Genomic DNA, 13,360 nt, shown 5'->3' on the forward strand with positions numbered 1-13,360 from the left:
ACAGATGCTCTGTACGGGGTCAGCTAGTAAAATCATTATTTGTCTCAGGCAACCTTGTTTCTGTTCTAAATATGTAACTTATAAAGGGGATAAGGAAAAGCCCATTTACCATCCCCCTCTACAATGTCCATCACTAAATCTGGGGAGTCTGGCTCCTAGATCCAAAGAAGGTTTTGTCAAGGCCTGCATTTTAATATATAAACAAGCAAAGCTAATGGTTAATGTGATAATCGTTGATACATTCTAAAATACAAAATGAAAGTAAGACAATGAAAGGCTGTAGAGTATGTATGCTTTTTACTTTTCAAAGCAGGTGGTTTGCTTTGTCCTAAGTGGAGACTGATCCAATCCAATCATCATTTAAATGTCAACACTCTTTACATCTGGTGAATAATCTCTGATGTACAATTAATAAAACTTGTGACCACAAAGAAGAAACTGAACATGAGCTTCTAGTTCCTTGCTTTCCAGGAGTATCCGCTGGAAAGTTCATGCATGCTTTCAATTGACTCACTGGAATTACTGAGCTAACAGATGGGGCCCACAATAACATAACTAGCTGGTCTACTTAAATCCCCCTGATTTCAGTGGCATGGCTGGTCCGCTAGGTAAACTAGGCAGTCGCCTAGGGTGCAGAGCAGGGAGGGGCAGCGATGGCTCAGGTCACATATCACCCCGTGGCTGACGGGGCTGAAAGAGTGGGCACTCCTCATCCCTGTCCCCCACCCCTTGATCTCATGCCACAGGCCTGCTGTGACATGTAACAATGACATCGCCATGCATGGGGATGTCATTATAATGTGCTTTGGCAGAAGAGGGTGGCCTGCCATGGTGAAAAGAGCAACATACGAGAAATGGAGAGTGCCTGCTTGCTCTCCTCACTGCAGGGATGCCACCGCGGCGTGTTATAATGGTGTTGCCACAGTGAGCTGCCGGCAGTAGAAGTAGGCAGTAAGGAGAACGAGTGGGCGCTTCCCATTCCTGTTGCCTGCCCGTTGCTCCTCTCACCGCAGTGGACCGCTCCTTCTGCCCACTGCAGTGGAAGAGCAAGCGGGTGAGTGATGGAGATGGAGAGCATCTGCTGAGTCCACTGCGCACCCACCTACTTGTGCCCACCAGATGGGAGGCACATGACTGCACAAAGGGGGTGGGGGCATGGATGAAGGGGGCATGGGGCGCCCCATTCACCTGGAGCACCCCAACCTTTGTGCCGGCCCTGTTCAGTGTGATTAGAACAAGAGCAGCTGGAACCTGGACATGCATATTATTTCACAGCCCTAGATGTGCAGGGCCTTCTTGTTCAATCTTTAAAAAGCACTGTGTGCGCTCACAGGGGTTCCATGTTATCCACATGGACTGTTCTCCTGCTCATACAGAAGAGCAGAGAAGCTCATACTTGCACAGAACTGTGTGCGTAATGTGTAACAGAGGCCCCAATTAACATATACAGAAGAGTTACAGAGAAATTATCTCCTGGAACAAGCTATGTTTAAGCAATCAGCATGCAGAGTCCTTCCCTAATCAAAGGAACTAGCACAACCACTTGTTTATTTCTACATACTTTGAGGATTCATCTGAGGAGTCAATTTAACAGAAAGAATGCTCAGAACAGAACACTCAACCCAATGAAAAGTAAATGTCACAGAGGGAAGACAAGTTACAAAATGCTTTCCTTCTTCATTTTGATCCATGGTCTGTTAAACTTTTCTGAAAGCCGAGAGCAACAAAACCAACATTTACAGCTCTTGACTTGCCAACACACTACCATAATACAAGAAAAATAAACCAGAGTAAGGAAGCCTGAACAGTGTGGAATTCACGAAGTCAGCATAAATAATGGTCTGTGTATCTTTGGCAATAGATGTAACATTTCTGCAGCAAACATGCAGAAATGTTTTTTAAAAAATAATGGGAAAAAAGGTTTTCATTACAGGGAAGATAGGTGGATAGCAGAGTGGAGTTTACAGATTACTATGAACAGAACAGGACCCTTCCCCCACCAACCCATTCTGTAGTATTAGTACAGTCACACACACACACCCGCCACACACAAGGAACAGCTGAAAGAGAACAAGAGCTGGAACTGAAGAAAAACAAGAGGAAGCAGCATAAGTTTATCCTATTGCACAGTATCCATTTTTCTCCCCTGACGGTATGGAAAAAAAGAAACATAGGCAAACAGTTTACTACTCTTTCTCCCCTGTTGTCTCTTATTAGAAGGTATAGCCTCCCATTTCCAGCTGCTCAGACATTTTAAAGCTCCATTACCATATGGATCACTAAACATAATTGTCCCATTTAGCTCTTATATGAACTACATATTAATATATCAATCCTCTATTAACTTGTTTAATTCTTATATTCCAGTGGCTATACCCAATTCTTAAGAATTCCCAGTTCCTAGTCAATTTAAGTTATATACCATGTGGCCACCTATCACATTATCTTCAAACTATCTAAGATCGGTCTGGGAAGGTCACAGGCTGCTATGGCCCCCAAATCAGTAAGTTTGGCTCTGAAAGTGGGGAAGACCTGGAAAGAGACCTACTACTACAGTATGAGAGTGTTAAAGAATATTCTCTACATAGGTCACAGACTGGAATTTTCTTACAGGAAATTATTGTTACAGAGCCACAAGATTTTTTTTAATAGTTACTTAAACAAAAGGCTAATATTTAAAAGAGAAAAAGTTTTAGAACACAAAATACTGATAATTCATGAGTCACATGAGTTATTCCCAAACAATAACCTACACAATGCTTTTATAGGATATGTCCTACAGATCTATAAGGCCAGGCATTAGAGCCTTGGGAATAAGAAATCATTTCTTATACTTATTTGGATGCCTTCTTTTTATGCCTTTAAGTAGGTTTTTAGAGGGAGGCCAAACAGGTTTTAGAAGATTGTAGCTAATAGCAGCCAAAAAAACTATAGAATATGCATGTATCAACATTTGTTATAAGAAAAATATTTGTATTGTATCAGATTTCAGAGCCTCCCTTTCCCTTTTGAAATAAATGCTTTTCTATCCTGAAGAGCAAGTCCAGACTGAACAGCTGTGGAAACACAGCACAATTTCATAGACTTAATGTTTATCACCATCAAAATTTACTTACCAGAAGATGAAACAGAATCAAAAACAGGTTTCCTTGACATTTTACTTACTTTTCTTACTCTTTTACTTAAGAGTAGGCCAGAATAGCTTCTAGCTGTATAGTAATTTGACTGCCCATTTGAATTTTGGTAAATAGCTTGTTGAGTTTGGTACATGTCAGAAATAGTTTTTTGTCTTGTAATGTTTACTCTTACCTGTCAAAAGCAGCCTGTACTGGGGGATTCTCTGAACTGGCTTGAGCAAATAGTGTTTGAGTGCCAAGCTAGCACAGCGGGGGCTCATCTGGAAAACAAACCACCCAGAATTCTGAAAAACCCACTAACATTATTTTAAAACACTTAGCCAAACTAGACCAAAATACAACAATGGGCAACATCCAGAGCAATCAATCATGACTAAAGTGCAATTGTAATCAATGAGACAACCTAGTTATAATTAACTTAAGTCCCATAACATTTCAAAAGGACTTAGTCTGGATGCTGCGCAATGCATTTAAACAGTTTACTTTTTCTCCTACTTGCCGGAAAATAACTTATCCAATTGTAATTTGGTTGTTACACCACCAGAAAACCACCAGTTGGCTTCAATTTAGAAGCCTTCTTTGAGAGAGAGAGAGAGAGAGAGAGAGAGAGAGAGCGCATTCAGTACACTAAAACATTAGCATCTTAACTGAACTGATGGCTTTCTCTCCCCCACAGCCCATATGAGTTAAGCATAATTGTTTATACTTTTGTGCCACATGCTAGGCAGGCAGGCAGCTGAAAAACATTATGGAAAACAATGATTTTCTGTTTAATAAATCCAAGGCACCATGCCTCCTTGTAGATTTATACTCAAATTTACATACAGCGAACCAGGCAAGCCTTAATTAAGTAGACATGGAGGCATGATGCTTTGGATTTGCATTTTGGCAGAAGATGTAATCCCAAAGGAAAAGAGCTTTAGCCAAGAAGCTTGACCTGCTTCTAACATTCCATTCACTTTAAGTGGCCTGCGAGGGGGAAATTCATTTATTGTGGATATGAGACTTGTATGGTACAGGCAAGAGATAATCACTACTAGAGGGAAAGTGACCTCCTTTCCAGTCTACTTGGGTTTTTTTACCTTTGTTGCACATATCACTGGATGCATGTATAAACACACAGGAGGTAGCCAACCGCACTTGATGCAATCCTACTTGCTAGCTAGAAGAACAGGTCCACTGTGACCAGCTTTCATAAAATAAAGCTATTTTTAGTCTCAATAACTGCTTTCTCCATGTGCTTTACCAAATAATTCACGCTACAAAAATTAAATAGGAACTTATTTTTATTGGCTTACGTGTCATACAGTGTAACATGAGTGTTGCAGATTTGCTCATGCTGCTGCGAAGCTCTAAAGTATGCAGCTATAGTGCTGCACAAGAGGGCAGTACTGGAATTACGATTAGGGATGTGCAAGGAACGGGTTCTGTGCACACCCGGAAGAGCAGGGGGATTCCTTTAAGGAACAAGGAGGTGCTGCCTACCTTCCAGCCCCTGCCCCGCTGTCCCCTCCCTTGCTGGTGCTCTCGTAAAAAGCGGGCATATGGGGCTGCAGCATGCCTCCCTGCAGCCCCGGTCAGCAGTGCCCCGGAAATGGCAGACACGTGCATCCTGCAGGGATGTATTCTGCAGCCCTGCACATGCACTTTTTACGAGAGCGTCAGCAGGCGGAGGGCGGGGGGGCTGGCTGTTAGGCAACACCTCCTCTGCCCCTTAAAAGGAAACACACACACCCCGTCCTCCGAACCAGCTCGAACGCTGGACCACGAAACCAGTTCCGCACCCCCAGAATGGAACGCCAAACAGTTCAGTGCACCCCTTATTTCTATTCCATTGGGAATAATGGAAGTTGTGTAAGATGTGCAACTGTGCAAAAAGGTCAATTGTTCCAGTACTCTTGCACAGCACCATTACAGCAGGGATGTGCCCGGACCGGTCCAGAGGCCATTCTAAAGGCCTCCGGACCGGTCCGGACTGGTATGGACCTGGGTGGTTCAGTTTGGGTGGGGGGGTTGCTTTAAGAGCGGGGGGAGGGTTTACTTACCCCTCCCGCCGCTTTCCTGCTCTGGCGCCCGTAATTTTAGTAGTAATTGGGGCGGCAGGATACCTCCCTGCCGCCCCTTCCCCGCTTTCGCTATGAAAAGCTCCCAGGAGTCCTCTGTGCGCACGCGCATGTCACAGAGACATGAAGCGCGTGCACGTTGTGAAGGGGGTAAGGGGCAGCAGGGAGGTATCCTGCCGCCCCAATTATTACTAAAATTATGGGCACCAGAGCAGGAAAGCGGTGGGAGGGGAAAGTAAATCCTCCCCCCGCTCTTAAAGCAACCCCCCACCCCAGTGCCGGACCGCAGTTTGGCGGTTCCGTGCACACCCCTACATTACGGTATTAGTCCTGCAGCAGCACAAGTATTCTGCAATGCCCATGTTAACGCTGCGGAACATGTTAAAGCACGGGTGTCAAGTTGCAGCCTTCCAACTGTTTTTGGCCTACAGCTCCCATCATTCCCAGTCATAGTGGCCAGTAGTCAGGGATGATGGGAGTTGTAGGCCAAAAACAGCTAGAGGGCTACAGTTTGACACCCCTGATGTAAAGCCATTATTTTCAATTTGTCAGTAAGGCAAGGCAGTCTTTGTAAAAGACATATCTGGCACTCATAATTGCACAGAATTGCACAGTCTTTAAAACAGCTAAAGTCATTGGCTGAATCCTGACTACTGAGCAACAGAAGCACTGGTGTTGCACCAGTGCTTTGGAAGAGTTCTGGACTAACACTGTATTTGTCCTAGAATGAGTGGAATTTCAGCAACCTCCCCTTCCCCCGGAAGCCCTTTGTGTCATCCAAAAAATATATCCTCAAGGGCTGTTGTCACTCTCGGAGACATATTTTTGGGTGGCAGAGAGCACTTCTTGGGGAAGGGGAGGTTGTTAAAATTTGCCTGCATTGCTAAGCCAGCAATGGAGCTGAGTGATTTATTTATTTATTTATTCATTCATTCATTCATTCATTCATTCATTCGATTTTTATACCGCCCTTCCGAACTGGCTCAGGGTGGTTTACATTTAAAAAACAGAAATCATTAAAAACAATTAAAACAGAAATACAAATATAAACACCAATTTTAAAACATCTTAAAAAACAATTAAGCTATCAAAACAATTAAAACCCTGAAAACCAGGTTAACATTAAAACAATTAAAGCTAATTAAAAACCCTGAAAGGCCAGGCCAAACAGATGGGTTTTAAGGGCTCTCTCGAAGGTCAGTAAAGAATTAAGATTACGAATTTCTGCTGAGAGTGCATTCCACAGCCCAGGAGCAGCTACGGAGAAGGCCCGCCTCTGAGTCGCCACCAAACGAGCCGGTGGTAACTGGAGACGGACCTCCCCAGATGACCTTAACGTGCGATGGGGATCATATAAAAGAAGGCGCTTTCTAATATATCTGAAAGTTGAACTTTCAGAAGCACCAGTGCTTCATTAGTCAAGATGTCAATCACAATTTGAAGTCTGATGCAATTAACAAAGCAATGTAGCCTGACTGTGTGTGTGTTTATAAAGAAACAAGTTTCACAAAGTCCAAAGAAACTTATTCCCAAGTACGCATGCATAGGGATTGCAGCCTCAATTACCTCAAAATCTCGGACAACAGTAGCAAACCCAGGGTTCTTCTTGCATTGCTCATCCAAAAGGGCAACATTCTTATCGAATTCTTTGATGTATGTTGAATACATCTTCAAGTAAGGCCCCTTTTTCACAAATATATCAGCTATCCTCTGATGGTCAATCCTAGAATTTAACAAAGAGAATAATTAGAACTTCTGCCTGCAGAACACAGCATAGAAGAGACCTAGCTTCCCTTCCTTATTGCCTCTCCTCTTGAGTTCCTCATCCCAGGGGAGAGAGGATGCTGGGAGACTGGAGCCACATCCGAAGAGTTCTGGGGTTGTAATGCTGTCCCCTTGTCCAGTACCTGCAGTGGGTTCAAAGCTGAAGGATGAAAAGTGAACTTTCCAACTTCAGCCCCAAATATATTGCAGGGGCTCTTGCTTGACTGAAGGGTACAGTTAAGAACTGTACATTGCACATTGTCCAGTCAAGAACTGAACTGCACATCGTCCTCGGCAAGGAGAGGCTGTGAAGTCTTTGGCTTTACAGCAGTGGCGGTGGGGAGAGGCAGAAATGCAGGTTTCCTTCAGCTGCCTTCTGCTCCTCATCAGACAGCATGTTGTACTGGGGCTTCTAGATGTATCGAATAATGGGTGAAATGGTCAGAGGAGGAGAACCCTCTCTGACCTTTGCCCTCTGCCTTGATGGCCCAACAGCAAATCTAATTTAGGTCGCTTGTCTAAATGCACATGTGTGTATGTGTACATATACACACCCACCCACCTAATAAAAATGTCTGATACTTTGCAAGAATAGTCATTTACAATACAGACTCTTGACTTTGGAAATCAGCTTTGTAATCTAAAAAGCACAAATAACTAGAGGTCTGATTAAACTCTAGCATTGATATCCTTCTGTGCAAACAATCAGGAAAGGGCAAGATATGTATAGTTACCAGTGAGACAGCCGCTCCTCTAGCTCTCTCAAGAGGTCCCGATTAAGCTCATACAGCTGAGGTAGATAGTACAGGATCTGATTCAGGATCCTGTCCTCAATTACTGGCTTGCCAAGCTGCCTGGAAGCATGTGCCACTGAGTCCCGGAAATCCTATCACAGTGCAAATAGGAAACATACACACCCTCTGAGAAACTGGCCTCCAAGCAACAGTACAGGTTACAGTATTTCCTTTGCACACATGGAGCACACCTGGCTGGCCCAGTTCCATAGAACTGGACATGAAGCCCAAGGTTACAACAGGCTCACTTCTGAGATTTGGAAAAGAAAGGAAATTCAGGCAGGGAAAACTCTGTGCTTAGCTAACTAGAGAACATGAATTCAGTGTCTGGGGAAGTCTGCTTCTGGAATGGCTGCAATGCTGTACCCAGGAGAGGTGTTGGTCGTTATGTCTTGTCAGATGTTTTGAAATTTATCTGGATGCTGGTGCTGAGGGGGTGCTATACCAGTCGTACAGAATTTGTAGACACTTAAGTAGCCACCTAATGGTGCAGTGGGAAATTACTTGACTAACAAGCCAGAGGTTGCCAGTTCGAATCCCCACTGGTATGTTTCCCAGACTATGTTTCCCAGACTATGGGAAACACCTATATTGGGCAGCAGTGATATAGGAAGATGCTGGAAGGCATCATCTTTTACTGCACAGGAGATGGCAATGGTAAACCCCTCCTGTATTCTACCAAAGACAACCTCAGGGCTCTGTGGTCGCCAGAAGTCGACACCAACTCGACGGCACACTTTACCTTTAAGAGCTACTACACACATTACATGGCAGCAAATGTGTGTTTGTCAACACCTGCAGATAAGGCAAGGAACTACAAGGTGGGGAGCTGCAAGTCTGTCCCAGCTCCCTACCACATGTACCTTAAAAATGCACAGACATTTGCAAACATATCTTTTATTTATTACTAAAATATATATTCTAATGACTAGCTCACCAGGCTCTTGCAGTGGCTTATAAAGACATACACTCTACATAAAAAGTGTTAAGTACTATGAATATTTATATACCGCTTTTCAACAAAAAGAAAATCACAAAGCAGTTCACATAGTAAAAGGAAGAGGATGGTTTCCTGTTCCAAAAAGACTTCTAATCTAGAAAGAAAAACAAAGTAGACACCAGCAACAGACATTGGGAAAACATTGTGCTGGGGTTAGATAGGGCTCTCCTGTCCCACAAACCTGAATGGAGAGATTGCAGGTTCCCAGTCTTCCCAGATCAACACAGAGATGCAGTGCTTGCTCTGTCACTCTAGCACGTGTGCACATGCGCGCACACCTTCCTTCTGTAGCAGTTCCCCTGTCAGCAGACTGCGGATAAGGGCTTCAAAAAAGTAGTGCATCTGTGCACATTTTCGCCCCAATCCAACATCAGGAGAAGAGGCACCCAAACCATAAGCTCCTTTCAGCATCTCCCTCAACATTTTGCACTTGGGACAAGTCCATTCTTGCCACACACATCATGACTCTAGACATATTTATCCAAGTAGCTAAGTTGTCTTTTGTCAGCAACACAATTTAATTTAAATCAATATAAATGCACAGATGCAAGAGAGGCAAAACAATTATGCAAATGCTTACACAGCTGTTTGAGACGCTTGCTCATTATGCCAAAAAAAAAAAAACCCCACACACTTTAAGAAGGGGGAGAATGAATGCTGGTCAGCACTTTCTTCTTTTTGGGATTTTCTTGCAACTTCTTTTAGTGTTAGGTGACTTGAAGCATGAATGGGATTTGCTTGCTGGTACCAGAGATTTGACTGCACTAGGTTTCGATGAAAACAGATGGTCTTATTCAAATGGAAATGCTGTGCTTTATATCTTGTGAGCCAGCTGGCGACACAAACTTAACTAGCCTCTTAACATCCCTGGGGCTTTATGATGTTAAAATATTGCCTTCACACACAGAACTAAGTCAAGGAATTGCTAGTTAATAGATCCCAGATGGAGCATAGTAGCTCAAGCGAGCTTTCAGCAAAACATAACATGCTCAACATTAACAGTAATAGAGAAATGTTGGGGTGGAGGGAATATGCTGGGAATGCGCATGCTCTCAAAGCCAGACACTGTATGTCCCAATCTTGAAAGCACTTATTCATGAATGTAGAACAGTCAAAGACTATTGACTGATTGATTGATTGCATTTTTATACTGCCCCAACCCAAGGTCTCAGGGTGGTTCACAACAGTCTAGCTCTTTTTGGCTAAAGTCTTACAACAATTCTTGTCCCCCCTACTAGATACACATTCCCATTCCAAAGAAAATAACAGATGGATGCTTCAATCTATGAAAAACCAGTAGTTCCAACTGAGGCCCACCAATCCAACATTATAATCCTAATGTTGTATAGAATATTGACACCCTCCCACACAATATGGTAGGGTAAAACTAGTTTGTGACATGCATAGAGAAAGACAAAAAATGTTGTTACTTGAAATCAAGAGTGGGCAACATTGCACCTCAGAGGTAGAGATGTGCACGAGCTGTTGGTGCACTCCCTTGTGGGGCAAAGATGGGTACCTTTAAGATGCAGCTAAGGAGCTCCTTACCTGCTCGCTTCCACCCTGCTGCTTGCCCCCCACCAGTGTTTGTTTTAGAAACAGCTGTGTGGGGCTGCAGAGCTCCTTCCTGCAGTCCCCCGTGGCATCAGCACACACATGGCCGGGGCACACACACGCTGGCCATGTTCATGCTGACACTGCATGGGGATGAAGGAAGCAGAACTGCAGCCCCATGCAGCTCTTTCTAAAATGAGCACCAGCGAGGGAAAGTGGTGGGGCTGGGGTGAGCAGGTAAGGAGCTCCTTACCTGATTTTAAAATCAACCGCTCTCTGCCCTGCCAAGCCAGTTTGAACGCTGGTGCCCGAGCCAGTTTGGAGCTTCCCAGAGGAGGCACCAAACTGGCTCATGCACATCCCTAGTTTGGGTCCAGAAGTACTCCCAAGCTATGTACCTGAACTTTCAGCGGGAGTGTAACTCCATCCAGAACAAGCAGATCTAAACCATTTCATAAGTTCCAGCCTACCACCACAAGTATCACCATCTTGTTTGGATTCAACTTCAGTTTGTTCTCTCTCATCTAGCCCATTACTGATTTCAAGCAGGCATTTAGAGAGGCTAAGTCATCTCCTGACAACGTTTATACAAAGAAATAGATCTGGGTGTCATCAGCATATTGATAGCACCCAGCATCAAATCTCCTGATGATCTCTCCCAGCAGTTTCATGAAGATGTTAAAAACCATTGGAGATAGAATGGAGCCCTGTGGAATTCCATATAATAGCTCTTACTTTGAAGAGCAACTATCTATAAGATAGTTATATCATCACCATCTGGAATCTACCTGAGAGGTAGGAGCAGAACCACTGCAAGTCAGTGCCTCCCACTCCTAAACCCCTCAGGATACCCTGGTCAATGGTATCGAAGTGCAGGATACCCTGGCCGATGGTATCAAAAGCCACTGAGAGATCCAAGAGGACCACAGGGTCACACTCCCCCTGTTGATTCCCAACTGGAGATCATCCATCAGGCTGACCAAGGCAGTCTCCACCCCAAAGCCCGCCTGAAAGCCAATCTGAAACAACTGCCTCCTTGAGACAAAGAGGCATCCTGTCCTCCCTCAGAGAGGCATTGATGATGACAAGACCCTCTCCAATAATTTTCCTGCTAGACTGTATGAGCCATATAGGGCAAGGGTCGAAAACACATGCACATACGTAGGATAAGACTCTCCATCATGACATGCTTCCAGTAGGACCGCTCTTTGTGCTGAATTAGTAGAAATAACTCAAACAAAAAAAAAGAAGAAGAAGAAGGATAGAGTGGCTGCATCCCAGGGAACCTCTTTACATATATTAAATTAGCAGCTTTCCACTCCAGCTCTCCCCTGGAACACATGCACTGTCCATTCTGTTTTATTGTTTTGTGTTCCTTTTTTAAAAAAATGTAAGTTATTTGGGTATAGATTGGTTTGGAAAAACAGAATGTAAACTTTAAATAAGAATAATACATTATTATAAGTTTCAGTAGCATGCAATGTAGGCAGTTGTTAAAGGGGGACATCCTAATTCAAGAAGAATGGTTGTGTGAATTTTGCATGCAAAGTGCATCAGCATTAACACACTTTAAAACGACCTGCCTTACATTTAAAAAGGTATTTTTCATACAGCATAGAAAGAAACATGTTCTTATTTTAAGAAAAAGCACACCTATTTATCTCCAATATCCACTACCTAGTCACATCAGACTCTAATATTAAACATATGGCTCCCAGGTGAGTTTCAGGAAAGGATCAATTACTTAATAAATTTTAATGGGTTACAGGTGCCTGACTCTTGAATTACAGACCAGTAAGGTACAATTTCATGTATTGGCTATTTAAAAAAAAAACCTTTGGCAAGGAGTGTTACGAGTTGCTCTGAACTCAGATACTGCCTTTTCTCTTCATGAAATATTTTATGTATGTATGTATGTATGTATTATTTATTTGATTTCTATACTGCCCTCCCAAAAATGGCTCAGGGCAGTTTACACAGAGAAATAATAAATAAATAAGATGGATCCCTGTCCTCAAAGGACTCACAATCTAAAAAGAAACATAAGATAGGCACCAGCAACAGCCACTGGAAGTACTATGCTGGGGGTGGCTAGGGCCAGTTACTCTCCCCCTGCTAAATAAAGAGAATCACCATGTTAAAAGGTGCCTCTTTGCCAAGTTAGCAGGGGCATAAAATATTTTATCGAGGTTTAAAAGGACATTCCCTCATATTTATGAGATTATATGATCCACACATATACCTCTCTCTATTCCTTTAAAAAGCTTTGCCATAGTTCCCAGCAACTGGCTGATCAGAGGAAGCATTAGCATTGTAAGCACAAATGGACTTACAAAGGAATACTTTGTTAACCTGGATAGCAAGGTTTAAACACAAGTCATTTCCCCCAGAGAAGTCCTAGTTTTCTTCTTTAGGATGACTCATTGTGAAGCTGAAAAGGCCCAGCCTGAGAAGCAGTCCTCAGCTTCTGAACTTTGATTGCCAAAAGGAAAAGGAAAACCTGAACTGTCAGGTTCAAAACTGGCAGTTCAGCAAGCTGCACATACTTCTTGTAATACCTGAGAACATGATCAGCATAAAAATCATACTTTTTAAAAGCCTAGTTAAACATGAACATACCCAAGTAATTCAAGTGTCACTTTCATATTTCTCCTGATTTAAAAGTTCCTCCAGTGTACACAAACACAAGCCTATACATTTAAAAGGGCAATGCAGGTAAGTAAGAAAGGAGTTTCAAGGAATGCATTGTTAACATCTCTCATTTATGAATGGCAATAGGCGGCAATGCCTTTTAATGTAGCATAGGTGCAGTATCAAAGGTGACTCTGTCCATGATCACCTTAATTATACAAACTGATATGATGTCTCAAAGCATCACATTAGTCCCATAAAGCTGACTAGAGGTAGTATTTTCTTTCACAGCACAACAATTACTGGCAATTCAAGCCACCACAAGCAAACTGAAATCTGTGCTGCATTTTCTTAGTATGTGAAGGTTCACCTGTGTAGACAAAAGAGAATCATCGGCTGTCTAAAACACAAACAAGT

General features: G+C 43.1%; 1 protein-coding gene across 2 annotated transcripts in view; it reads right to left on the minus strand.

The window, feature by feature from the left end:
• FGD6 (FYVE, RhoGEF and PH domain containing 6) overlaps positions 1-13,360 on the minus strand; it is an 89,010-nt gene that overhangs the window by 24,872 nt on the left and 50,778 nt on the right. For both annotated transcript variants that reach the window (XM_053252043.1, XM_053252044.1), the window contains exons 6-8: positions 7,699-7,850; positions 6,767-6,923; positions 3,310-3,397 (exon numbers count right to left, since the gene is read on the minus strand). In XM_053252043.1, the coding sequence (XP_053108018.1) occupies positions 3,310-3,397; positions 6,767-6,923; positions 7,699-7,850 (397 nt within the window). The remainder of the gene's footprint in view (positions 1-3,309; positions 3,398-6,766; positions 6,924-7,698; positions 7,851-13,360) is intronic.

This window comes from Hemicordylus capensis, chromosome 5, assembly GCF_027244095.1.
Source record: "Hemicordylus capensis ecotype Gifberg chromosome 5, rHemCap1.1.pri, whole genome shotgun sequence".
NCBI lineage: Eukaryota > Metazoa > Chordata > Lepidosauria > Squamata > Cordylidae > Hemicordylus > Hemicordylus capensis.